At 39.3% G+C, this 27,319-nt stretch overlaps 1 protein-coding gene across 1 annotated transcript in view; it reads right to left on the bottom strand.

Annotated features, from left to right (window-relative positions):
- The window catches only part of mis18bp1 (MIS18 binding protein 1), a 46,629-nt gene that overhangs the window by 14,818 nt on the left and 4,492 nt on the right, over positions 1 to 27,319 (bottom strand). The window contains exons 2-11 of the mRNA XM_078407191.1: positions 24,244 to 24,861; positions 21,469 to 21,627; positions 20,127 to 20,611; positions 17,646 to 17,722; positions 16,674 to 16,798; positions 13,665 to 13,752; positions 13,391 to 13,572; positions 6,703 to 6,884; positions 6,538 to 6,613; positions 4,059 to 5,334 (exon numbers count right to left, since the gene is read on the bottom strand). Coding sequence (XP_078263317.1) covers positions 4,059 to 5,334; positions 6,538 to 6,613; positions 6,703 to 6,884; positions 13,391 to 13,572; positions 13,665 to 13,752; positions 16,674 to 16,798; positions 17,646 to 17,722; positions 20,127 to 20,611; positions 21,469 to 21,627; positions 24,244 to 24,861 — 3,268 coding nt within the window. The remainder of the gene's footprint in view (positions 1 to 4,058; positions 5,335 to 6,537; positions 6,614 to 6,702; positions 6,885 to 13,390; positions 13,573 to 13,664; positions 13,753 to 16,673; positions 16,799 to 17,645; positions 17,723 to 20,126; positions 20,612 to 21,468; positions 21,628 to 24,243; positions 24,862 to 27,319) is intronic.

Genomic DNA, 27,319 nt, shown 5'->3' with positions numbered 1-27,319 from the left:
GCCCAAATTTGCTCACAGTACTCCAAATGTGGCCTGACCAGCACCTTATAGAGCCTCAGCATTACATCTGTTTTTGTATTCCAGGCCTCTTGATATAAATGCTAGCATTGAATTTATCTTCCTTACTACCGACTTGCAAATTAACCTTTTGAGAGTTCTGCACTAGCACTCCTAAGTTCCTTTGCACCTCCGATTTCTGGATTCTCTCTCCATTTAGAAAATAATCTACGCCTTTATTCTTATTACCAAAATGCAAGACTCCGCACTTTGCTATACTGAATTTCATTTGCCACTTCCCTACCCACTCTCCTAACCTGTCCAAGTACTTTTGCAGAGTCCTTGCTGCCTCCACACAGCCTGCCGCTCACCTATCTTAGCATTATCTGCAAACTTGGCCACAAAGCCTTCAATCCCCTTATCCAAATCATTAATATACAACGTGAAGAGAAGCGGCCCCTGCACCGACATTTGCGGAATACCAATAGTCAACCTGAAAAAGTGCCTTTTATTGCAACTCTTTACCATCTGTCATCCAGCCAACCCACTATCCATACAGTCTGATCCATACACTATCCATCAGTCTGAAGAAGGGTCTCGACCCGAAACGTCACCCATTCCTTCTCTCCCGAGATGCTGCCTGACCTGCTGAGTTACTCCAGCATTTTGTGAATAAATCGATTTGTACCAGCATCTGCAGTTATTTTCTTATACCACTATCCATACTAGTATCTTCCCATGGGCTCTCATCTTCCCTAGCAGCCTGACGTGCGGCACCTTATCGAAGGCATGTATGTCCCTGTTAGAGTGAAGGGCAAGGCAGGCAAACATAAGGAAGCTTGGCTGACGAGGGAAATTGAGGCATTAGTCAAGAATAAGAAGGATGCGTGGGACAGGTATAGGCAGCTGGGATCAAGTGTATTCCTGGAGGAGTTTCGGGAATTAAGGAGTAAACTAAAAAAGGAAATCAGAAGGGCAAAAAGGAGCCAGGAGACAGTTCTGGCAGATAGCATTAAGGACAATCTCAAGAGATTTTATAAATACATAAGGGGTAAATGGGTGACTAGAGAGAGTGGGACCCCTCAGGAATCAAAATGGTTACTTCTGTGTGGAGCCACAAGAGATGAGCAATGAGTATTTCTCCTCTGTATTTACCAAGGAGAAAGAAAGGATGACAGAGGAACTTGGGGCAGTCAATGGAAGTGCTTAAGAACCGTCAGTGTTACGGTCAAAGTGCCGAAGGTACTATCGTGTATGAAGATAGACAAATCTCCTGGGCCTGATCAGATATATCTGAGGACATTGTGGGAAACTAGAGAGGAAATTGCGGGAGCCCTGGTTGAAATTTACGAGTCGTCTTATATACAGGAGAGGTACGGGAAGTCTGGAGGGTGGCAAATGTTGTGCCTCTATTTAACAAGGGCTGCAGGGAAATTGCTGGGAGCTATAGGCCAGTGAGCTTAACATCTGTAGTTGGAAAGAAACTAGAGGGTATTCTGAGGGATAGGACATACAGGCATTTAGATGAACAAGGGCTGATCAGAGATAGTTAGCATGGTTTTGTATGCAGGAGGTCTCACAAATCTGATTGAGTTTTTGAGGATGTGACCAAAAAGGGCAGAGTTGTAGATGTGGTATATATGGACTTCAGTAAAGCATTCGACAAGGTTCAGCATGGTAAGCTGCTCTGAAAGGTTAGATCGCAAGGGATCCAAGGAGAGATAGCTGAATTAATAGAAAATTGGCTGCATGGAAGGAAGACACAAAGCTGGGTGGCAATGCAAACTGCAAAGAGGATGCTAGGAGGTTGCAGGGTGACTTGGACAGGTTGAGTGAATGGACAGATGCATGGTGGATGTAGTATAATGTAGATAAATGTGAGGTTATCCACTTTGACAGCATGAACAAGGAGGCAGATTATTATCTCAATGGGTCAGAATAGAAAAAGGGAAGTGCAACGAGACCTGGGTGTCCTTGTACACCAGTCACTGAAAGTAAACATGCAGGTACAGCAGGCAGTGAAGAAAGCGAATGGCATGTTGGCCTTCATAACAAGAGGATTTGAGTATAGGAGTAAAGAGGTCTTTCTGCAATTGTTCAGGGCCCTGGTGAGACCACATCTGGAATATTGTGTACAGTTTTGGGTCTCCTAATTTGAGGAAGGACATCCTTGCTATTGAGGCAGTGCAGCGTAGATTCACAAGGTTGATCCCCGGCATGGCGGGACTGTCATATGAGGAAAGAGTGGAAAGACTGAAAGTTAGAAGGATGAGAGGGGATCTTATAGAAATGTATAAAATTATAAAAGGACTGGATAAGCTAGATGCAGGAAAAATGTTCCCAATGTTGGGGGAGTCCAGAACCAGGGGCCAAAGTCTAAAAATAAAGGGGAGGCCATGTGAAACTAAGATGAGAAAAACCTTTTTCACCTAGAGAGTTGTGAATTTGTGGAATTCTCGGCCACAGAAGGCCAATTCACTGGATGAATTTAAAAGAGATTTGGATAGAACTCTGGTGGCTAACGGAATCAAGGGATATAGAGAGAAGGCAGGCACGGGTTACTGATTGTGGATAATCAGCCATGATCACAATGAATGGCAATGCTGGCTCGAAGGGTCAAATGGCCTCCAGCACCTATTTTCTATGTTTCTCTGAAGCAGAGGGTGATGGTGGAAGGTTGCTTCTCGGACTGGAGGCCTGAGACTAGTGGTGCATCTCAATGCTGGGTCCGTTACTGTTTGTCATCCATATCAATGATTTGGATGAGAACATACATGGCAAGATTAGCAAGTTTGCTGATGATGACAAAAGTGGGTGGCATTGCAGATAGTGAAGATTGGTTGTGAAAAATTGCAGCAGTATCTTGATCGATTGGCCAGGTGGACTGAGGAATGGTTGATGGAGTTTAATACAGAGAATTGTGAGGTATTGCATTTTGGAAAGTCTGACATAAGCAGGACCTACACAGTGAATGGTAGGCTTCTGGGGAGTGTTATAGAGCAGAGGGATCTAGGAGTGCAGGTGCATGGTTCCTTGAAGGTGGAGTCACAGGTAGAGAGGGTGGTCAAAAAGTATTTTGGCACACTGACCTGCATCAGTCTGAGTATTGAGTATAGAAGTTGGGAGGTCATGTTGCAGTGGTATTAGATGTTGGTGAGGCCGCATTTAGAGTATTGTGTTCAGTTCTGGGCACCATGTTATAGGAAACACATTGTCAAGCTGGAAAGGGTACAGAGAAGCTTTACGAGGATGTTGCCAGGACTAGTCGGTGTGAGCTATAGGAAGAGGTTGAGTAGGCCTTGGAGTGCAAGAGGATGAGGGATGATATTTTAGAGGTGTATAAAATCATGGGAGGAATAGCACAGTGTCTCTTGCCCAGAGTAGGTGAATTGAGGACTAGAGGATATAGGTTTAAGGGGAAAAGATTTAATAGGAATCTGAGGGGAACTTTTTCACACAGAGGGTGGTGGGTGTATGGAACAAGCTGCCAGAAGACATAGTTGAGGCTGGGGCTATCCCAACGTTTGAGAAACACTTAGACAAGTACATGAGTAGGGCAGGTTTGGTGGGATATGGACCAAATGCGAGCAGGTGGGACTAGTGTAGCTGGGACATGTTTATTGGTGTGAAGGGCCTGTTTCCACACTGTATCATTCTATGACTTTGTATTGGGCCAGATCTGCATTTCTTTACCAGAAGCTGGGAAATCAGATTATTTTCACATTTATAACAGTCTTTCAACCTGCCCCACCTTGATCAGACAACATTATCTGCCCCTATCATCATCAATCCAGGCAGCATGCCCAATCTAAAGGTATGAGCAACACATCCATGCATACTGTAATAATACCAATACTTATTGCACCGGTAACAATTCACACTATTTGCAGTATCCAGAATGCCATGCTTAATGGACTCAAGCATTTGCCAAAAACATTTACAGTATCTTGTTGTTTTTATTTATATTGAAAGGTTACTGAGATAAATTATCAGCAAGAAATTTAGTTGAAAAACATATAATGTTATTGAGCATAAAATTAACACAGTCATTAAGCTCTTACTTGTGCAGACAGTGAAGTTCTTTCTTAGTCCAGTGTACTGCTTCAGCATCATCAACCGATGGTAAGGAATTGCACAGTCTTTGTACTTTCTGCCCAGACCTAGTACATGTTTCTGAGCCTGCATCTGTTGTTGATCTATTTTTAGGCATTTCCTTTTGAAAAGGTCTTGCTGAATGTTTTGGTTTTCCTTCTGTGAATACTTCCACCTCATTTGTTTCAGTTTGAGAAACATCTCCAGTAGATGACAGGATTCTATTGAACTTTTTTTTTTTTTTTGAAGATCGTTGGTTATACTCTGACACACTAATTCCAAAGCTGTCATCATTTAGTTCTGCTGCACCTAATTGATAATCCCGATTTGTTTTAATATTAGCATTTAAGCTAGGTTCCTTGGTGGTGGTCTCTCCAATTTTGTCATTGGTTGGAAGTGATGTCGTCTTTTCAGATACAATTTGATTTCTCATTGAAGGAGCAAGTTTTGATTGAGTCAATGACTCTTCGGATTGAGACTCTTTGACACTAATACCTCCCTTAGTTGCTAGTCCTCGGTTTATCTGATTGACACACTGTTTGGAATTCATTCTTTTTAATTTTCTTCTAATATTAATCTTGATATCTTCATTGGATGTAAACGTCTCTGCTGATGGAAGGAAAGGTCCATTTTGTTTGATTGATTTTGAAGAATGATTTCCATTTTCACTATGACTTTCAGACACGTATTTTTCATTGAAATCCTCCATTTTGGATGACTCTGTTATTTTGATTGGAGATGCATTTCTTCCATTTTTGCTGTTTTGGATATTGCGTTGTGTTTTTGCTTTTTTGGATGTTAACTCGCTTGATTTTACTCTTCCATTGCTTAACTTGCGAAAGTTCTGCAGTTCTGCTTTCATGTGTCTATGGTAAGGTTTGTCTTCAAAAATGTCGCTCTCACTTGTATCCTCTATTTCAGATGATGTAGCCGCATTTAGAGAGACCAATTTGTTTTCTTTCTTTGTGTTTTGCTGAATATTGTGGAAACCCCTACCTAATTTTTCCATTTTGCTCCTTAGTGGATAATTACGAATTGGGGTTAAAACAATAACTGGGTTTAAATTACAATGCTTTCTGTTTTTTTTAATTTCATTATTCAAAGTACTTCCGTCTGATTTTAAAGTGGCCTCTCGTGTCAGCTTCTGTGGCTGATTTTTCAGACTATATTTCACTGGTTGCTTTTTGGATTTTTCATTGGCAATTTTTGTCCTTTTGGCATCACTTTTTATCTTCAAAACATGATCTATTAGAAAACATACAAAATGTAACTGTAGATTGGGCGGCACGGTAACTGGGCGGCACGGTAACTGGGCGGCATGGTAGCGCAGCGGTAGAGTTGCTGCTTTACAGCGAATGCAGCGCCGGAGACTCAGGTTCGATCCTGACTACGGGTGCTGCACTGTAAGGAGTTTGTACGTTCGCCCCGTGACCTGCGTGGGTTTTCTCCGAGATCTTCGGTTTCCTCCCACACTCCAAAGACGTACAGGTATGTAGGTTAATTGGCTGGGTAAATGTAAAAATTGTCCCTAGTGGGTGTAGGATAGTGTTAATGTACGGGGATCGCTGGGCGGCACGGACTTGGAGGGCTGAAAAGGCCTGTTTCCGGCTGTATAGATATGATATGATGATATTTGGTATTCAAATACAGTGAGCATCTATTGGAAATGATATATTTTACAAGGTCATAAATCTCTCCCTCTCATCATAGGCCCACGCCCTCTAATTTTAGAATCCTTTACCCTGGGGAGAAAGACTGAGTGTTCACTTTTGCATAAACCTCATGATCATATCACCCCTCAGCCCCTTTCACTCCAAACAAAGTCCCAGCCTATCCAACCTCTCCCACAAGTCCAGGTAACATTCTGGTGAATCTACGCCTTTCCAACTTAATTATATATTTCCTAAAGTTGGATGAGCAGAACTGCACAAAGTACTCCAAGTGAGGTCTCACACTTATGTTTAGAATATCATTTGTTTTACCATTGTAGAACACAAAGTCAGCTTGGGGTGGATGAATCAGTTGGGGAGAAAGAGAAAAAAGGCACACAAGAAGCAACTTCAATTTCTCAGGGAGGACTTTGACTTTATCTCTTAAATTTACATAGAAATTAAACTGCAAAAGAAGTCAATTTGTTCATTGTTCTTCTAGCATTAAGCACAGCACATGCCTCCTCCAAACCTCATTCCTCACTTAACTAATTTATACATACTTAGTTTCCTTTCTCCTCCATGTATAGATCTAGATTTCTCTTAAATGCATCAATATGATAATATCACAATGTTTTTATGACAAACTGCGCTCAGTCTCATTGATACAAAGGTTCTGCCATCAACAATTGCACATTATAGAAGGAAATAAAATATCAAATAAAATCTGTGGAATTATGAATCTGAAAAGATGAATGTGCATTACATAAATAATTACAGAAAAGTCACATTTTCTTACGTTTATTGTTCGTACTATTTGGTCTTTCTGCAGGCATTTTTGAGGTCAAGGAGCTTCCATTTCGGTCATTCACTGTCTACATTTTTTTGTATAAAAACAACCAAAATTACTATAATGTCATAGCTAATTGTTGTCTATTTATTTATTTAAAAAAATTATACTCACTGTAGTAATTTGAATGTTGGAAGTCAAATAATCAATTCCACCCTCCATGACAGTAACATTCAAGTTGTTGTCAGTCACCAATCTCTGCCCCCGCCAATACTCCATTGGAGCCTTAATGCAACGGCCACTACGAGTGATCGCCAGGCCCTTTTGTATTGATGTTTCCAGGGACATTTTACAATCTATTTAAAAACATTATAAATCAACGTAAATATATTTAAAATTAATTAACATTAAAATTTGTGAAATAGTTGAATGGCAATACCTACACCCTACCTTTCCCCAACACTGCATTCCTTTGTGATACAATACTTTTGGTTTGGCATTGCTGACATTACCTATCTAATGAAATCTATATCTATATAGCTATTTCCATCTAGATCTATAATCTAAATCTATATACAATCTATCTTTTATTATACTACTAAAACTCTCATCTTGTTGGTTTGTCAGTTTGCCTGATCCTGAAATACAGCCAAAACGGTACAGGATAACCGAATAATTTTAGCATACTCACCATTGTCCTGAGGTGGGCTGGAGCAAGTTTCATTCATATTGGTCATATATTTTTAAGTTATTCACATTTTAAAGTTTGAAAAATCAATTTCCATCTTCCCTGGCCGTCAGACGCGTTTAACGTCACAATGGAACCCAACGGATCCGCGCATGCACAGTGGGGCCCGTTGATCTGATACTTACGTAAGATGGCCACCGGATCCGCGCGTGCATAGCACCCAATGGGTCCGCACCTGCGCAGTTGGGGCCCGTTGATGTTGAGGGGGGATGGAGTGGGGTGGGTGAAGGGGGGAGTGCCGGAGAGCTCCTAAGGGTGGGGGGGGGTGGGAGGGAAGGTTGAGGGGAGGATGGGTGATAAGGGGGGATGAGGTGGGATAGAGTGGGTGAGTGGGGGGGGGGGCAGCAGGGGAGGAGAGGGGGGAGGGAGGGAAAAGGGAGGTTGAGGGGGATGGTAAATGTCGTAAGTTGGTGAAGGGTTGCCCCGGAGGAACGAGGGGAGGGCAGTCGTGTGTGGGCGGAGAACAAAGGAATTGCGGTTAGAATTTGAACTCGGGGGTGCACGCGTGAGTGATGGAGCTGTATCGGTTAATTATTAAACGGATTGTTTACACAACGCAGGATCCTCTTTGGTGGTGATCCCGACGATTCAAAACGGCCTCTCCAAAACGGATTGTATCATGTCTGTTGTGTCAACCCAGACCAGCAGTACGCAGTTTTGATCAAACTGCCCGCTTTCTGGACATCACAGCCCCACGTGTGGTTTCAACAGGCTAAAGCACAGTTCCACATCCGCCAGATCACTGCCGATGCCAGGAGAGGTCCTGGGGTGTGCAGTAGAAACATAGAAAATAGGTGCAGGAGTAGGCCATTCGGCCCTTCGAACCTGCACCGCCATTCAATATGATCATGGCTGATCATCCAGCTCAGTAGCCTGTACCTGCCTTCTCTCCATACCCCCTGATCCCTTTAGCAAAAAGGGCCACATCTAACTCCCTCTTAAATATAGCCAATGAACTGGCCTCAACTACCTTCTGTGGCAGAGAATTCCACAGACTAGCCACTCTCTGTGTGAAGAAATGTTTTCTCATCTCGGTCCTAAAAGACTTCCCCCTTATCCTTAAGCTGTGACCCCTGGTTCTGGACTCCCCCAACATCGGGAACAATCTTCCCGCATCTAGCCTCTCCAACCCCTTAAGAATTTTATATGTTTCTATAAGATCCCCCCTCAGTCTTCTAAATTCCAGCGAGTACAAGCCCAGTCTATCCAGTCTTTCCTCATATGAAAGTCCCGCCATCCCAGGGATCAATCTGGTGAACCTTCTCTGTACTCCCTCTAAGGCAAGAATGTCTTTCCTCAGGTTAGGAGACCAAAACTGTACACAATACTCCAGGTGCGGTCTCACCAAGGCCCTGTACAACTGCAGCAGAACCTCCCTGCTCCTAAACTCAAATCCTCTTGCTATGAATGCCAACATACCATTCGCTTTCTTCACTGCCTGCTGCACCTGCATGCTTGCTTTCAATGACTGGTGCACCATGACATCCAGGTCACATTGCATCTCCCCTTCTCCCAATCGGTCACCATTCAGGTAATACTCTGCTTTCCTGTTCTTGCCGCCAAAGTGGATAACCTCACATTTAGCAAGTAGCAAGTTTCGTTCAAATTGGGGATATATGTTAAAAGTTCTTGGCATTTTAAACTTTAATAAATCCCTTTTCCACTTGCCGTGCCCAAGATGGCCACCGGGAGCGGGACCCACCCGAGTGACGGGAATGCCAGCCAAGTTTGCCCAAGATGGGCGCTGGGGGGCAGGACTCGCTCGAGTGACAGCAGTGGCGGCCAATGAGGGGGGTTGCCCAAGATGGGCGCCGGGGGCGGGACCCACCCAAGTGACGACCAATGAGGTGGGTGGGGGGAGGAGAGCGGAAGAGGCGGGACCCGCTGCGATGGCCGTCTGGGGTGAGTGGCTCCCTCAGGAGAGGTTTGGACCCAACAGGTCCACGCTATTCCAGTAATCACTTAAGTCAAATTATTAATTCTTATACTTAAGGCAAAACATAACTTGACTTCTTGTATTGGTTTCAAATACTTGTTTTTGGCATATTTGCATATTCTACTCAATTATTGATAAAGCTCAGGTTAACTTCTGTGAAATAAAAAAACAAACTGCTGGAGGAATCCAAGCTAGATTTAGTACACTTCTCGGCACAGAAGAGGGACAGGGCCTTTGGCTCATGACATCTGTGTCGCAGATGTTGCCCAATTAAACTAATCTCTTCTGCCTGCATATGATCCACATCCCTCTTGCATATTAATGTGTCCATCTCAAAGCCTCTGAAATGCTACTATTATATCTTCTTCCAGGGCTACCCCTGGCAGTGAGTTCCAATTGCCTCTGCCTGACATATTACGCATTTGCAGCAATTTTTGGTCTTATTCAATAAGTAAAGAACTTCAGTTACAAGCGTGCCCAGAATACAGGCTGCGCTTTGGGTTCCTTATTTAAGCAAAGATATACGTACTCAACGTGGAGGTGATACAGGAAGGTTTCACCAGTATTGATTCCCCAACTGTTGTGGGGTGGGGAAAGAATGCTGTATGAGGTGTATGAGTCTGCCCAATGTGTAGTTTAGATGAATGAGAAAGGATCTTAAGATACCACGATGAAAAAATGTTCAAGAACATATTTACACGACCAGCAGAAACATAATAAGATAATTAGGGGATTGGACACATTAGAGGCAGGAAACATGTTCCCAATGTTGGGGGAGTCCAGAACAAGGGGCCACAGTTTAAGAATAAGGGGTAGGCCATTTAGAACGGAGATGAGGAAGAACTTTTTCAGTCAGAGAGTGGTGAGGGTGTGGAATTCTCTCCCTCAGAAGGCAGTGGAGGCCAGTTCGTTGGATGCTTTCAAGAGAGCTGGATAGAGCTCTTAAGGATAGCGGAGTGAGGGGGTATGGGGAGAAGGCAGGAACGGGGTACTGATTGAGAGTGATCAGCCATGATCGCATTGAATGGCGGTGTTGGCTCGAAGGGCTGAATGGCCTACTCCTGCACCTATTGTCTATTGTCTAAATATTTAATATGATCTGCATGACATTTTAGCAAAAAATTACATAGAACAAAAAATGTGAATTCAAAATTGGTTGCGGAGGGGCTACTGAAAGTAGGGAAAATTGGAATGTATTTTGATTAATAATTGCTAATTATGTAGTTCTTGGGCACCCTGGACTTGAACGAAGGAATAGACATGGTTAGCAGAAATATTAAATGAGGCACAGTAGGTGTGGATGGGTACTATACAGACGCAGAAAAGAACAAAGACACAAATTGCACAAATTGTCCAAAGTCAATGAACAGATTCAAGAATATTCAAATAGGGTAATGAACTTATCTCAAGGCAGTTGCAAAGCAAAAGGGGTTTACTTCAGCAGTAACTTGTAAAGGGACACACAGACTGAACAAGTGAACAAAATTTACAACTGATACGGTTCCATGTGGGAAAATGCAAAATGTATATTGGATAATGTAGGACTAATCAGACAAGTTTCTTAAAGGTTAAAAATCAGGTATTATGCAAGTATGACTACATTAATCACCAAAAGTCAAACAAAGTAACAAAAATGAAATGTTGATTATATTTTAAGAGCTCAGGGGTAAACATGAACTCCCATATACAAAGCCGTAATGATTATCTCTAATCAGCCTCTGTCTATCCAAATACATATGTATCTTATCCCTCTGAATCCCCTCCAGTAACTTACCTACTGAGAAGTTAGGCTCACTGGTCAATAGTTCTTTGGCTTTTCTTTGCAACCCTTCTGAAACAGAGCCACAACATGAACCAGTCCCCAGTCATCTGGCACCTCACCTTGTCGAACAATGAATCACATATCTGCATTAGGGCTCCTGCAATTTCTCCTCTAGCTTCCAACAGTGTTCTTGGATATATCTGATCAGGCCGGGAAGATTTAACTACCTTCATACGCTTTAGGACGTCCAGCACTACCTTGTCCGTAATGCAGACTATGCTCAAAACAACTCCATTAAGGGCCAGATGAGTGCAGCGCTTTTCTTTTGAAGAACTTTGCAACTGAGTGGCTCTAGTGTGGCAACCAATCTTTCAGGCTTCCATAGATACACACACTGTCATGGAAAACTTTGCATATAAAACCATTACCCAAAATTCAATGTCCAAAAGAACATAAGGATTTTAGACCAATAGCCCTTACCTCAGTGATTATGAAATCTCTAGAAAGAATTCTGCTCCAATATCTTGTCAGTACAACAAAAGACAAACTTGACCCGTAACAATTTACGTATAAGCAAGGTTGTGGTACAGATGACACAGTTGCAACTCTGATTCATATCATCTATAAACATTTAGACAAACCTAACACCTATGCAAGAGCCCTCTTTCTAGATTTTTCATCAGCTTTCAACACAATATAAGCAGACTTTGGTGTCAAAAATGGTCTAGCAGGAATTGAATCGATACGTGATTTACTGGTACGCTTCTTTCCTCACTAACAGAGTCCAACTCGTAAAGGTGAACAAAACACTTTCATTTGCCATCACAACCAATGTTGGGGCTCCACGGGGTTGTGTGAATTCAGCTATGCTTTTTATTTTTTACACAGACGACTGTCGTACAGATAAACCAAATCAATACATTCTAAAGTATTCTGATGATACAGTTTTAATATCTCTGTTGAGTAAATCAGACAACCCTGAGCTGCACCAACATGGTGTAAACGAAGTAGTCGAGTGGAGTGATAATAATGCTTTTGAGATTAATACAAAGAAAACAGAAGAAATAGTATTTGGTTCACCATCTGACTCTCATGTAGTTCCTATTGTTATCCAATAATGAAAAAAATCAAGCAGGTGTGTTCATTTAAATACTTGGGTGTGATGATAGACTATCTGCTATCCTGGAAAGACCACATTGAATCTGTCTGCAAAAGGACAAAACAAATAATTTATTTTCTCCGCCGCCTTAGGTCCTTTGGGGCAAATTCTTATTTTGTTCCTTCTGTGATTATGAGTGTTTTTCATTATTGTAATACTACATGGTACAAGTGTTTGTCCACCACTTTAAAGTCAAAACTGCTCCACCAAATGAAAATCTGCTCAAAGATCGTCGGTCAACCCCTTGAGAAACTCTATGAATCAGCCTACCACAATAACATGCTACGGTTGGCCAATAACATTGTCTCGGACCCCGACCGTGTCCTGAACAGTGAATACGAATTGTTACCATCAAATCGGAGGTACAGGGTACCAAGATTTAATAAGGTTAGACTGAAGCACTCTTTTGTGCACCAGTCAATCCTGAAACTAAACATAGAACTTAATCCCAGATCAAATGTACGTTGAAGGGTTTTGAATGTGTCATCATTTGTGATTGTAATGTTATGGTGAATATATGTATCCTCGTTTCTTGTCTTACATTCTTTGTCTTTGTTGATGTTGCAAGTGGAGCTGCTGAGATGCAAGAAAAATTTTAGACTTGATCTGACAATAAAGTATTATCGTATCGTATGTCTGTCTCCACAGCAAAAACAGGAGAAGTACTCATTGCAAACCTTGTTTATCACCTGCGGCTCCTCACATTGATGATTGGTTTGGTTTCTGAAGGGCCTTATTCTCTCTCTAGTTACACTCTTTCCCTTAATTTGCTTATAAAATATATTTTAAAATACCATTGGATAGTGGTTAATTCATGTGACATCCTATTACTACCAACAGTTGCATAAACATACTCAAGATACAGTGCATTCATAAGCCAATTCAAAATTCACACACTTCAGCTGATCAAATAACCTCTCATTATCAAAAAGTATTTTTCTATCTTGAATGTTTTTATAAATGAAACATTCACAGGAGGATGAAAAATTAGTCTTTCCTACTGCACAGCCAAGCCATTGCTGTTCCAGTAAAACTTGGATAAGAAAAGAACAAACGACTCCATCTCCACATCCTTTGATCACCACATTCTTTGATTACTTCGGCATTACTTCTTTTTACATTGCAGTAACATGGGCAATGACTCCAAGTACAAAGAAGCCACCTTTGCTCTAGTTTGAAGCACCTAATCATTTTGGACATCTCCAATTTAAATAGTTGCCGATTTTCTAATGATTACTAAATATTGTACAAACTTACCATTCGCATATTTTTTGTGCTCTTCGTTTGTCATCCTCTGTGTAGCCAGCTTGTGTCTGGTATTTAAAGTCTCAACCACCTCAAATGAGAGTATATCTTGTGATTTCAGCAATTTCATTGAAGATAACTTTTGAATTCTGGCTCCTTTATCCTTTTTTATGTCTGGATTGTTAGGCTTTTCCCTAAAAATAACAATTACAGCAAATAAATAAAATCTCGACATATTTATATTTTCTATATTGATTTTTCAAACTGGAATAATTTATTTGGGTACCTTTTACTTTCAAGGAGTTGTTCAATACGATTCTTCCAATCCAATGGAAAACCATGAAAGAAGTGTTTTAACAAAGTGCCAGAGATTCCTGTTTTAGTAAAATAAATCTATTATTCCAAACCAAGACTTTTCTATTCTACTCTAAGGTGATTAACAATTGTCATAGATAAATATGGATTGTCATAGCTTAAAAATAGGAAGAAAAGTGATCATTTGTGTGTGTGTATATATACACACATATGATCACTTTTCTTTCTATATATATTACACACACACACACACACACAATGATGACTTTTCTTTCTTCAAAGCATGCTAATACCATTGTTTCTTCTTTTAATGTTATAGCCCTTGCTTATATAATGAATGAATAAGTTTATTGGCCAAGTATGCATATACAAGGAATGTGTCTTTGTGAGCAGAATCCGCTCCCAAACGACAACACATACAGTTAACAATTAAGAATAAAGCATAAACACATCAAAGCAATGATACACCATTATGGTCTAAACATGTGGGTGAAAATAAACCAGAGCAAAAAAGAGACTACATACTTTGGTTATTGAGTAGAACTATCACACGTGAAAAAAAGCTGTTTTTATGTCTGGCTGTGGCTGCTCTGACAGTCCGGAGTCACCTTCCAGAGAGAAGTGCTTCAAAGAGTTTGGGGCCAGGGTGAGAAGGGTCAGAGATGATCTTGCCTGCTCGCTTCCTGGCCCTTGCAGTGTACAGTTCGTCAATGGGGGGAAAGTTGCAGCCAACAACCTTCTCAGCTGTGCGAATGATCCGTTGCAGCCTCCGGATGTCGTGCTTGGTGGCTGAGCCAAACCAGACCATGATGGAGAAGGTGGGGACGGACTCAATGATAGCAGTATAGAATTGGACCATCATTGCCTGTGGCAGATTGTGTTTCCTCAGTTGCCGCAGGAACTACATCCCCTGTTGGGCCTTTTTGACTGTGGAATTGATGGTGGCCCCTCATTCAAGGTCCCTGGAGATGATGGTTCCAAGGAACTTAAATGACTCCACAGATGTGACTATGGTGTTGTTGATGGTGAGTGGGGGGGGGGGAGGGGGATCTCTTCGAAAGTCTATAATTAGTTCCACTGTCTTGAGAGCATTGAGCTCCAGGTTCTTGCGATGCACCAGGACGCCAGCTGTGTCACTTCCCGTCTGTAGGCAGATTCCTCCCCATCCTGGATCAGTCCAATCAGTGTAGTGTCATCCGCAAGCTTGAGGTGCTTAACAGAGGAGTCTGTGGAGGTGCAGTCGTTGGTGTAGAGAGAGTAAAAGAGAGAGGAGAGTACGCAGCCTTGTGGTCCTCCTATGCTGAGGGTCTACGGGTCCGAGATATGCTTTCCCAGCCTCACATGTTGCTTCCTGTCTGTCAGGAAGTTGATGATCCACTGACAGAGGGGTTCGGGCACAGTCAACTGGGAGAGTTTGTAGTGTAGTAGCTCTGGCACAATGGTGTTAAAAGCAGAGCTAAAGTCCACAAACAGAATCCTGGCATAGGTCCCCTTGCAGTCTAGGTGCTGGAGGATGAAGTGCAGGCCTAGGTTGACTGCGTCATCCACCGATCTATTGGCCCTGTATGCAAACTGCAGGGGCTCCAGTAGGGAGTTTGTGATGTTTTTCAGCTGGGCCAGCACGTCTTTCAAAGGTCTTCATGACTACAGAGGTAAGTGTGACAGGCCTGTAGTCATTAAGACCAGTGATCCTTGTCTTTTTGGGTACAGGGACAATAGTGGAGACCTTGAAGCAGGCAGGGACAGTGCAGGGACTGGTTGAAAATGTCTGTGTAGATCAGTGCCAGTTGTTCTGCATAGAGCTTGAGGGTAGAGGGGGAAACATTGTCCGGTCCTGGAGATTTACGGCTATTCTGTTTTCTGAATAGCCTCTCCGGTGCGGGCCATCGTGTGTGGGCAGAGAACAAAGGAATTGCGGTTAGAATTTGAACTCGGGGACACGCGCGTGAGCGATGGAGCTGTATCGGTTAATTATTAAATGGAGTGTTTACACAACGCGTGGACCTCTACATTTGTCTATTTTCTAGAGAAAAGAGATTGGGAAATGGAGTAATGAATGGCCGTAAAATTTTGGAAACTTTTGACACAGCAGAGCAAGTATTTTCACTTTATGGAAAAGCAAAAACAATCTGTTGTAGTTTAGTGTAAATATACAGCTTGGAAACAGACTCTTCGGCCCACCGAGTCCACGCTCACCATTAATCACCCGTACGCTAGTTCTATCCTATACACTAGGAGTAATTAAACTACAAACCTGCACATCTTTGGAATGTGGGAGGAAACCGGAACACCCAAGCAGACAGTACCCATAGTCAGGATCTAACCTGGGTCTCTGGCTCTATGAGGCAGCATCTTTACTGCTGTGCCACAGTGCCACCCTATTCCTGAAATCTAGTCTCTTAGTTTGAGGCTGCATCTACTCTGAGAAGCACCCATAACATTTTTGTTTTAATCAGAATACTACAGATATTACATTAAGGTACTCACGATGAAACACAATTGTGTAGAGAATACATAGGAAAGAAGAGATTGAGGGTAATTGACAGCTGAAATTGCTGAAAGTATTTTAGAGCAAACTGCAAGCACGGAGAGAGATAGCTAGGTTTACAGATCAATGACCTTTCATCGGATGGAGATTAATCGCGTAGTTCTATAAATCAGGAAATAGTCAAATGGCTTCCAAATGTGCTATACAATTCTATGAATTCAGCAGATACTCATTCAGGCATAGAATGTTGAAAGGATAGAACATATTAACGAAAATCTAGAAAAACATACATGGAAAGAGGAAATGGAAGACTGTGGCAATATCAAGTTAGAAAAAATGGCAGGAATTTTCAGAAGAACAAACACAATGGACTATCTGCGCCAAATGAATTGTTTCTAACAATACATTTCAAAATGAATTTTAGTTCAAACACAAAACATCTGTGCCAAATGATGATGTACCAATGGAACATATGCCGCCACTGTTGTATACCTTGGTTCTTCATTGAAACGTAATCCATTGGACCTTTCAGAACATAAATTGAACCAGTAATAGATTTCACTTCTCTCCGATTTACTCGTTCAGCAATTACGTTACTATGCCAGTATATTCCATCCCTGTTTGGGAAACACATGTGTATTAGTTTATATAGTGTGTTTAATATATAAAAGATTTAACAGCAATACTTGAACCTAAGCACCAGATATGCTATTGAACATAACCAAATTTATTGCCTCCATTAAATTGGAAGCAAAAAAATCATTAACACCTATAAGTTAGGGAGATGGCAGCAATGGCAATGGGAAAACATTCTGGGAATAATTCAATGAATTGTAAGAAAAATAGACATGCATTTTGTACAGAAAATTTTCATTGGGATCAGAGTACTGTATAGACTATTATTTCTACCAGTAATTTCTAGTAATAATCCAAATTGGGGAAAAAGTATAGTCATGTTAACACATTTCTAAATAATCAACGTACATAATGCTTAATTTCTGGAAGTTACAGTGGTGGAGTAGCAGCGCCACACAAATTGAATGATTTGATTTTGACTTCTTTCATTTTTTTTAGATGGAAATGTTTCCCTGATGTCTTGGTTTTTTAAAGATTTTTTGTTTCTTTAATGGTTTAACTTAAATTATTGTTTAGTTCAACCAGAAAGACCTGGGCTTTGATCTCTACACAATGCTGATTGATCTCAACCTGGAAGGCGTTTTAAAATTCTCATTACCATAGCAGACGAGGGGAAATTAGCGGAAAATCTAGTCCTAAATGCTGCAAAAATGATTTCCTACTGAATGCCATATTGGATAAAACAAAATTCAGGTCTTTCTGGCTCATCATCTGCCAACACTTGGCATCTAACTAACAGATTGATCATAAGCAAAGCTTCTCACAATAGGGGTGGAGGGGGGGGGGGGAGGTGTTTATAAAAAGGGATCAAAACAAATGGTAAATTACCTTTTTCCTTCAACACAAATTTCCTGGCTGCTTTTTATTTGCTGGATGATCCAATTTGAGAGTGTAATCTTCTTTTCCTTGATATTTAAAGAATTATATTACACAGATATATCATTAAAGAATCTATCAGACTTGAAAATATTAACCAAATAATTAGCAAGTTTGCAGATGATACAAAAGTGGTTGGTTTTGCACATAGTGAAGATGATTGTGAAAAATTGCAGCAGGATCTTGATCGATTGGCCAAATGGGCTGAGGAATGGTTGATGGAATTTAATGCAGAAAAATGTGAGGTGTTGCATTTTGGGAAGTTTAACAAGGGCAGGACCTACACAGTGAATGATAGGGCTCTGGGTAGTGTTGTAGAACAGGGGGATCAAGGAGTGCAGGTGCATAGTTCCCTTAAGGGGAATTGCAGGTAGATTGGGTGGTCAAAAAGGCTTTTAGTACATTGGCCTTCATCAGCCAGAGTATTGAGTATAGAAGTTGGGAGGTCATGTTGCAATTATATAAGATGTTGGTGAGGCCACATTGAGAGTATTGTATTCAGTTCTGGGCACCGTGTAATAGAAAAGACTGGACCAAGTAGACCCATTGGGCCCAAACCTCTCCTGCAATGGTGCAGCACCCTCTCTCCCCCCCCCCCCTCCGCTAATTATGTGGGTGACATCTAGTAGCCACTAATAATTTTACATATTGTTGGTCACCTGTTAATCAATATCCATCTCTTGAAGAATAATGTACCCGTTCAAGGAAGATTGGCTTTCCTTATTCAAAATGGGAGGTTAATTAAAAGGTGACATAATCTCCAAATTTAGCAATGAATTGCTCAACATTTATCACATCTTCAAAAAAATCAACAAGGAATTAAATATTTACTTTGTAAGATGATATACAATTCATTTTGAATACAAAAATATGTTGATAACCTTGAATATGATCTTTCACTCTGCACCAATGCAATTCTGGAGTAAAAAGACGGAACAGGCCCTTTGGCCCCAAAAGACGGTGCTGATCATGAATCTTAAACGCCACTATCAGATCTGCTTCCACCAGAACCCCTAGCAGAGTATCTATACACTGTTCATGACTCGATTGTAATAATTTATTGTCTTTCTGCTGACTGGATAGCACACAAAGGCTTTTCACTGAAAAGAAACAATGAAAACAATTCATCCTTACAACCTATCCGTACAACTAATCCCCTCTAATCCATTCTGGTAAACTTCTGCACTCTCTCCAAAAGCCTCACATCCTTCCTGTAATGAGGCATCCAAAACCTCAACTTCTTCAGTCTCAAGAAGGGTCTTGACCCGAAACGTCACCCATTCCTTCTCTCCTAGATGCTGCCTCACCTGCTGAGTTACTCCAGCATTTTGTGTATACCTTCGATTTGTACCAGCATCTGCAGTTATTTTCCTACACTACTATACGTTTACATCCAAGTCATTATATATATATATATATATATATATATATATATCACAAACAATAGAAGTCCCAGCACAGACTCTTGCAGAATATTCCAAAAATTCACAACCCCAAGATCTCTCCTCGGAAATTTCTCCACAGCTTAGACATAAAACTATGTATCTCGACGATGTACTCTCAAGACAGAGAAATCGGCACAGGAACACAGCAAGTAGAGCTGATGCCTCAACTCCAACAACCTGCATTCAATCCTGATCTCTGGTGTTGTCCATGTGCAGCTTGCACATTCTCTTTCTGACTGCGGGTTTTCCCTTAGTGCTACAGTTTCCTTGGACACTCCTTGGCAGGTGGGATTGACACATTAAATGGCCACTGTGAAATGCTCCTAGTATGTGCACGAGTGGTAGAATCTACAGGGAGTTTTGGTGAGATTAAAACAGAATTAAAGTAAATTACTGCTTGACAAGTCAGTGAGTTGGAACGAAGGGTCTATTTCAATGTTTTTATGAAAATGAATTTCAATACATCAATCTCACTTATCATCACCAATGCAAAATCTTTCAGAGCAACCAAGAGTTTATCCCTCTTTGTAAAGGAAACCAAATGGTGACATTCCCCAGATAGGCACTGGAGAAGCTATCAGCTCTACATAGTATTTCAAAACACAGGGGCCAGTTCTGTATGGATCAAAAAACGTACATTCTGAAGAAATATACAAGAAATAAACACCCGTAATCAATTAGTATTAGCAGTGTTTAGAACAGTATCTTATTAGCATTTTCCCAATGGGTAAAAAATAAAACACTTATCATGGTTATACAGTAATTTTGCTAAATATTTCAACTATTGCACACATTCCAGATGACAAAAAATAGGACATAATTTTTCCACTCATAAATCTTAAATTTCTTGTACGGTGCTGCATTTGCAATAGTCTCTTAATTCTGGAACCACGATACCAGAAATGATAGGAATTTTTAAAAAAAAGAATTGTCAAACATGTTACAGTTATTACATTTTAAAAACATCTAATTTGTTGATTTTGCTTACCTCTTTCCTTTTGGGACTATCAACGTTGTTAGGAATTGATTTTCCAAATTCAATTTCTGCTTCTTTTCTAGGTATGATGATCTTTGGTGATCTCAGCAAAATAGTGCACAGCTCCTCACATCCTTCAATATCTTTATTAGCTTCTTCATGTTTTGTTTGCACTGTATTTTTATTTGGATAAGCACCCTTTTGTAAAGAGGTGGCACTGAAATCTATAATGTCCCGGATTTCATTTTTTGCGTGGTTGGCATGGGTGATGGTTGAACTTGAATTTGCAGTGTTTTGTGCTGTGAACTGTGACCTTTCATCATCAGCAACATTGCCATTATCCAAATTCAGAGAAAGAGCATCCCAATTTTCAACATTTTTGGCAGCACAATCAACATTGGACATCATCATGTTTTTTGTAGGCTGATGGGTACTTGGCATATTTGACATTCTTGTTGAAACAGATATTCCACGATGGTCACTCTGCGGCAAACCAACTAGTTGCAAAAAAATAAATATCAAGAGAAAGAAAGAATATTAGAATCACTAGAAATTCTTGCAATGCTTAAAAGTCACAAAAATGCTACAGCCAGTGATTAATTGCATCCAATTGTGTTGAAAGATGAGAGATCATGAGGCAATGATAATCATGAAAATAAAATGGACATGGAGAATTCCTATAATTTAAATAAAGTAAAATGTTCAAAATAAGGGGACAATTCACACCACGCCATCAAGACTCCATTAACTGATAGCAAATCCATTATCAAAGGGGAGAAACAACTTTTTCTATTAATACAATATATTCCTTTATTCATCATACACCAGGGAAATTTACATCAATATTAATCATCAATATGGATTTATTCAAAAATCCTTTTAGGACAATTTTCTTGGAACTTTTGATAAATTAGCATCCCAAGTGATAAGGTAAATGCACAAATTATATACTTAAATCTCAGGCAAAATGACATACAAAAGGCTGCAAGCTAAACTCAAAAATATAGGTAAGAATCACATCAGATTATCAGACTGAACATGACGTCAAAAGGGTAGAGAAAAAAAGCACTTTAAGAGTTACGCTACGGTGAGAAATACTGTCAGTACCAGAAATTGGTATTGAGAATTACAATTATTTCTAATTTACAAAATGATTTGAATTGAGAAACCCCAATGCAATTGGCATGTGTTAACTAAATAAGCACTTAAATCAAAATAATATAATTATCTCAAAGTATCTATGAGAATAGAAAGCTACAAGCGGCACTTGTATAAAGCACAGTAAATAGAAAATATGTTAAGGGTCAGAATGTATGGAATATTAAAAATAAATTGTAAAATCAACTGATCATACCTTCATGTCCTGAACGTTTTAGTGCAGGTAATGGAGTACGTTGATTGTTCAATTCCACATTTTGCTTCATTTGTAAGAATGTTTTTGCTGGGGACGGTGGCATCACAGAATCGTGGTTCTTCCTGCGTGCAATGTGGAATCCATTCACCGGATTTGGAACTGCGGTCAATCATAAATTTACATAGGACATTTAGATAGGATAGAAACTGGATATTTCTATGCATATGCTTTTCATTTAATGTCTGGCAAGTAGACACTGATGTTTAAAACAATTAATTGTGGTTTGATGTAATGGTCAGTAGATTATTTATCTCATATCCCTGTTACTTCTATTAAATGCGCAAAGCCAAATCCAATAGTGAAGAGTTCAATCCGAGTTGAAATTTTCTGGTATTGCACAGAATTGAATAGTATGGATCTATGATTTTTTTGGCTTTGCTTTATTTATGTGCAGAAATGGTGACTGTTTTTAGAAATTACATGGTGCTGCAGATTTCATGAATCACTAGCATTAGAAACTTATTTTTCATATTTATTCTGCTCGAGTCAAAGAAAATGTGCACTGCTTGGACAAGATTTCATATATCGACAGAATGCTGCGACACTCAGGGTTTCCTGTTTCTGTTTCTGTTTCTGTTTTTTCCTGCAGAACCGCCCACAGCTGGACTTTCTCATTCAGATTTCGCTCGCGTGGGTACTGGTTGCAAAAAGGTTATTTAGATTTTTATATGGGCAAGCACCTCTGGAGAGAAGGAATGGGTGACTTTTCGGGTCGAGACCCTTCTTCAGACTGGTTAGGGATAAGGGAAACAAGAGATATAGGCAAGGATGTAGAGAGATAAAGAGCAATGAATGAAAGATATGCAAAAAAGTAACGATGATGAAGGAAACAGGCCATTGTAGCTTTGTTAGGTAAAAACGAGAAGCTACTGCAACTTGGGTGGGGCAGGGACAGAGAGATAGGGAATGCTGGGTTTTCTAATCATGAGCTATAAAGAAAAAAATGCCCATTCTGTGATCTAAAGATCTGGGGTGCTATTTGGACAATGTTACATTGAGATAATAATCAATATTATAGGTTATAGATTATAACTGAGCTCCTATAACAAATAACGTGATGATCTCAAATGGATTTAGCCTTACAATGATGCAAATCGTATGGTCTGGTGCTTGGAATGAAGTTTAGGTTGGCTGTTTGTTAGGCCCAATTAATTCAATCCATCTACTCTTCTCCCACCTCTTGCCCATAGTTTTATTTTTTTTTCCTGCATTTAAATATGAATCCTATAATTCCGATTTATTAGCACATCTATTTCCACCACCTTTTCAGGCAGCACACTCCAAATCTTAAACTAAATGTTACAAATGTTGACTCATTCTTTTGTGTTTTCTCCATCAATCATTAGCATTAGAAACTGTTTTTGTCACATTTATTCCCCTAAAGGCATTCACGATTTTGGACAGCTCCTCTTTCCTGATTCCAATCAGGTAAATAATGTCAGCATCATTTCCAAGGTCTTCTCTGAGATCTTAGATCTCCTCTTAGTTCTTCTTGGCAGTTTCGCAGAGTTAAGAATGACTTGCATGGTGGCCAATGTGGGATCTATGGTTTATGCTGTAACTGGAACAGGTAGGTGTACTTTCTATACATTTGACCTCCATGTTCTCATGGCAGTCACGAAATGCTTGGTGTCTTTCAGAGGCTTCACCAGCTGTTAATGTGGTGTTGTGCCACAGACTCCCATGACTCAGATGTTTCATTTATTTCAAGGAAACTTTCAGGATGCCCTAGAAATATTTTTCTACCTTTCTTTTAAACACTTGTCTGATTACAGATGGAATTTGTTTTTCTCCGCCAAGATAGCTTTTTTTTGTAAAGTAGCTTTTAAATGGTTCTCTAGTTCACAATCAAAATCACATTATAGCGAATTTAGCCTGTGTAATACAAATAGTGTTCCCTGAAACATGTTTTGCCTACGGAAACGTATCATATCAACTTGGATTTACCACAGCATATGTTGCACCTATTTTCAAATAGATGGCAATAAATTCGCAGCCAGTCAGTCTTGGTTTAAGCACTGATTAAAAGGAATTTAAACAGCATATAAACTTGACGCAGGGATGATATAAAATGGTATTGGATTAAGTTAGTGGATTCAAATCGTTATCACGGATCATGTGTAATATTAGTGTAATATTAAAGATAAATACTAAATTTGCACTGTTGTTATTAAACATAATCTGGAATGGGCCCAAAGATTCATGTTCTGATTACTTCAGACATGAAGCAGAAATTCCAAGCAAATTGGTCAATTTTCATAAACTACACAATCAATGTGATTTTGAATGGTATGCAAATAAACATACAATAGATATGCATATAAATATACAATAAAATATTGTAACATTAATATCTATGAATATTTAAAGAAAGTTGTTATTACTGCACTGACTACTTAACCTGACCAGAAATGGCATGGTAACTAACATAATTAGGGATACAGAAATTTGGCGCATTGCATTTGGATTTTACCTTTTTATAAAAAAGGTTTAAACTGGAAAGATTGAGAAACTTTTAAATTTTCAACAATACTTCATATACAACTAAAATACACTAAGCTACATAAAACCTTTATATTCACCTGTTTAAAAAAAAATTAACACAATAAATTGAACAAAATAATTTTAATTCCTTGCATGCAACTAGCAAATGGCCAGTGATAAATATTAAATATATCCTTGGATTGTAGACAATATTTAATCATTACTTCATACCTGCAAAGGTGTTTTTTAAGATGTGTCCATTCACAGAGGCATCAGAATGTTGATCAGTTTCTTTCAATCCATAAGTTGTTTGAAGATTGCAATTTTCAGTTATCTGATTACAGTGAAGTTTTCCTTTCATTCTTTCAAATGTTTTGGCTGGGCTTTCAGAGATCAATTTGGATCCAATGGGATTTAAGTGAAACTTAATATAATTTTGGTCTAAATTTACTGCTGAGGTTGAAACAGAATCCACTATGTCACTGAGTTCTGGAGAAATAACATTAAATGCGTCTTCTTTGTCTAACATTGTGGACTGAAGTTGACAATTAACACGAGGCTGTTGTTTAATGTTTAATGAGATTAAACTGGCTGTGGTTGGAGGCACAGTATTGGTACCCAATTGAGGCTTTGATGAACCCCTCTGAAGTTTTTGTAATTCTTTTAAAGGGGTACCGTTTGGTATCTGATGAAGAGGAATTGCTTTCCGAGGCGTTTTTGGTCCACTGTCCATTTCAGCACTTTTGAAATCTTTCTTGGATGGAGTAACAGCCATACTGAAAATATTATTGTTTTCCTTATCACTTCCAACACGCTTCACAATGGGAGACTTCCATTCGGCATAGGCATCTATAAATGATAAAAATGTTGACCGGTGCCTCAAAAACCTAACATACACATACACGATAACAAATCTATTATCTGTGTTGTACGGAAAGAACATTGTTACCTGACAAAATTACCTCATACTTCAAAAAAATATATTTCGAGTTATTTAGATCAGGCAATATTTGTAATTGTTCATAAGTATTCAAAAAGTAAAATCAAACATTGCCCCTCTACAAATTGACCAATGAACATAGATTTATGAGAATGGATGAAACAAATGAATAGTTATTTCCAACATAGAACAGCATTAAGTTATTAGAAATATTATTTTGCTTTTGAAAAAGGACAAAAGGCAGTCCAATGAAAGCCCAGTGAAACTGAAGCCCCCTCAATGGAACACAGGTAGACACAAAATGCTGGAGTAACTCAGCAGGGAAGGGGTGCTAAGGTGGTGGAAAATCTATCTTCTAGGATAAAATAAAATTTTCTAGATTTGCTTGAAGCATTGCTACACAGATTGCTTTCTTAGTTTAATTAAAACTTTCAATCCTTTGGATATAATTTCAGAATTAATAGAATTATTGTTTTCATAAACAAAACTGTTTTCCATGTTCGGTATTTACAACAACAAAAAATCACGCTTGAGAAATCTTCTTGAAGTATTTGAGGATGCCATGAGTAGAATAAATGAGGGAACCAGTGGATGTGAATTTTCAGAAAGCTTTCAATAAGGTCTTGCACAGAATATTGGTCAACCACATCTGAGCACATGGAACTGGTTGAAATATACTAAAATGGATAAAGAATTGTATTAACTATACAGAGTGACAGTGAGTTTGTAACTGGAGTTATGCGTATAGTTTGCCTTCTTATTTAAGGATGTACTGGCATAGGAAATAATCCCAAAGAGATTCCCAGTTTAATTCCTGGAAAGAGAAGGTTGTAATATCATGGAGACATAAGGCAGCAAATGCTGGAATCTTGAGCATAAAACTGCTGAAAAGACTCAGTGGATCAGGTAGCATCGGTTAAGAGTCTGAACAAGGGTCTAAAATAAGGATCCCAGCCTGAAATATCATTGTCCATTTCCTTTCACAGATGCTGCCTGGACTGCTGAACCCCTCCAGCAGTTTAATTTTTGAATTCTCATAAATAGCTAGAAAAGTTAGAATTGCTCTTTTTCCAAATGGTTCACTCTTACTCCTCCTTATGTCCTTATTAACATTAAGATGTGACAATTAATATTCCAATTCCTTCTTTCTCAGAGTTTCTTATAACAGATGCTGGATCTTTGAAGATCAATTTAAATATTCTGAACTGAACACTTGAGATACAAGACATGGCTTAAACTAAAATCAATTTTTATGTTAAACAATCAGTGACTCTTAAAATGATTTGCCAACAAAAGTCTGGAATATGCTTTCAGCAATTTACAACAAAACATAATCCAGCCAATTAGTTGGATTCCCGTAATCACATCATCATATACAAACCATGACAATAGGCATATGAACAATTAGGTCTGACAAATAGATCAAATGTGTCAATCTTCCTTGATGTTTAGTGCTGTATATGAAAAGTAATGTTTTATCCATCAAATCACCATTCATGAAAATGACAAATGTAGAATTTCAAATGCTGATGCCAATTAAAAAAAGTATGAATATGCTTTCACAGCTACAGACTAGCTAGATAAAATATGAAAGAATCCCCCAAAATTGTGTAAAACATCTGCAAGTTGTTTTACCAAGTTGCTTTAGGTCTAAATTTTCAGATTGTTTATGATTAATAAGTGGGCAAGTTCTGTGGGCTCGGATATAAAAGAGAGAGAAAAACAGACACTACTTTAAAATCAGATTAATAAATTGGCAAATATTTAGTTTGCATTGTATACAACACTCTTCAGTATTTTTCCATTGGTGATAATTGGTTCCAATCTCAGCAATTCCTTCCCTAGTCCCATCAGATGCTCTTAAAAATAATAATTTGAGCAAGCTTTTAGTCAACTATCATAACATAGTGATCTTGGTGTATTGCGTGGGGTCAATTGCAGTATTTCTGACAAGGGTCTGTTTCAAGTGCTGTGATGCTGAGATCAATGCTGGGACCTTTGTAATTTGCAATACTGATAATGACTAAATATGCTATTTAAATAAGAGTAATTGTTCTTGTTACAATACCCTGTATGATCCTGAAAATGACCCTAATTCATAAATATAAACTGATAAACGAGGACAATCATAAATTTCAGAACAAATGATCAATTATTTCAATGATGGAAGTCATTGATGGAAATTATTTGTTTACTTGTATTTACAAAAACAGCTGTTATTTGTTGACATGGTTATTCAACCAAACAGAAAAACAACAACCTCCCATACTATGGAACCCTTTCATAAAACAATGTTACTGTATTATCCATGTTACCTTATTGTCACCCTTTTCAAGATGCTGATTATTATATTCACGTTCAATGTTT

Source organism: Rhinoraja longicauda, chromosome 10 (assembly GCF_053455715.1).
Source record: "Rhinoraja longicauda isolate Sanriku21f chromosome 10, sRhiLon1.1, whole genome shotgun sequence".
NCBI classification, from domain to species: domain Eukaryota; kingdom Metazoa; phylum Chordata; class Chondrichthyes; order Rajiformes; family Arhynchobatidae; genus Rhinoraja; species Rhinoraja longicauda.
Note: the sequence above shows the minus strand (reverse complement) of the source record. Positions and strands in the feature narration are given on the sequence as shown.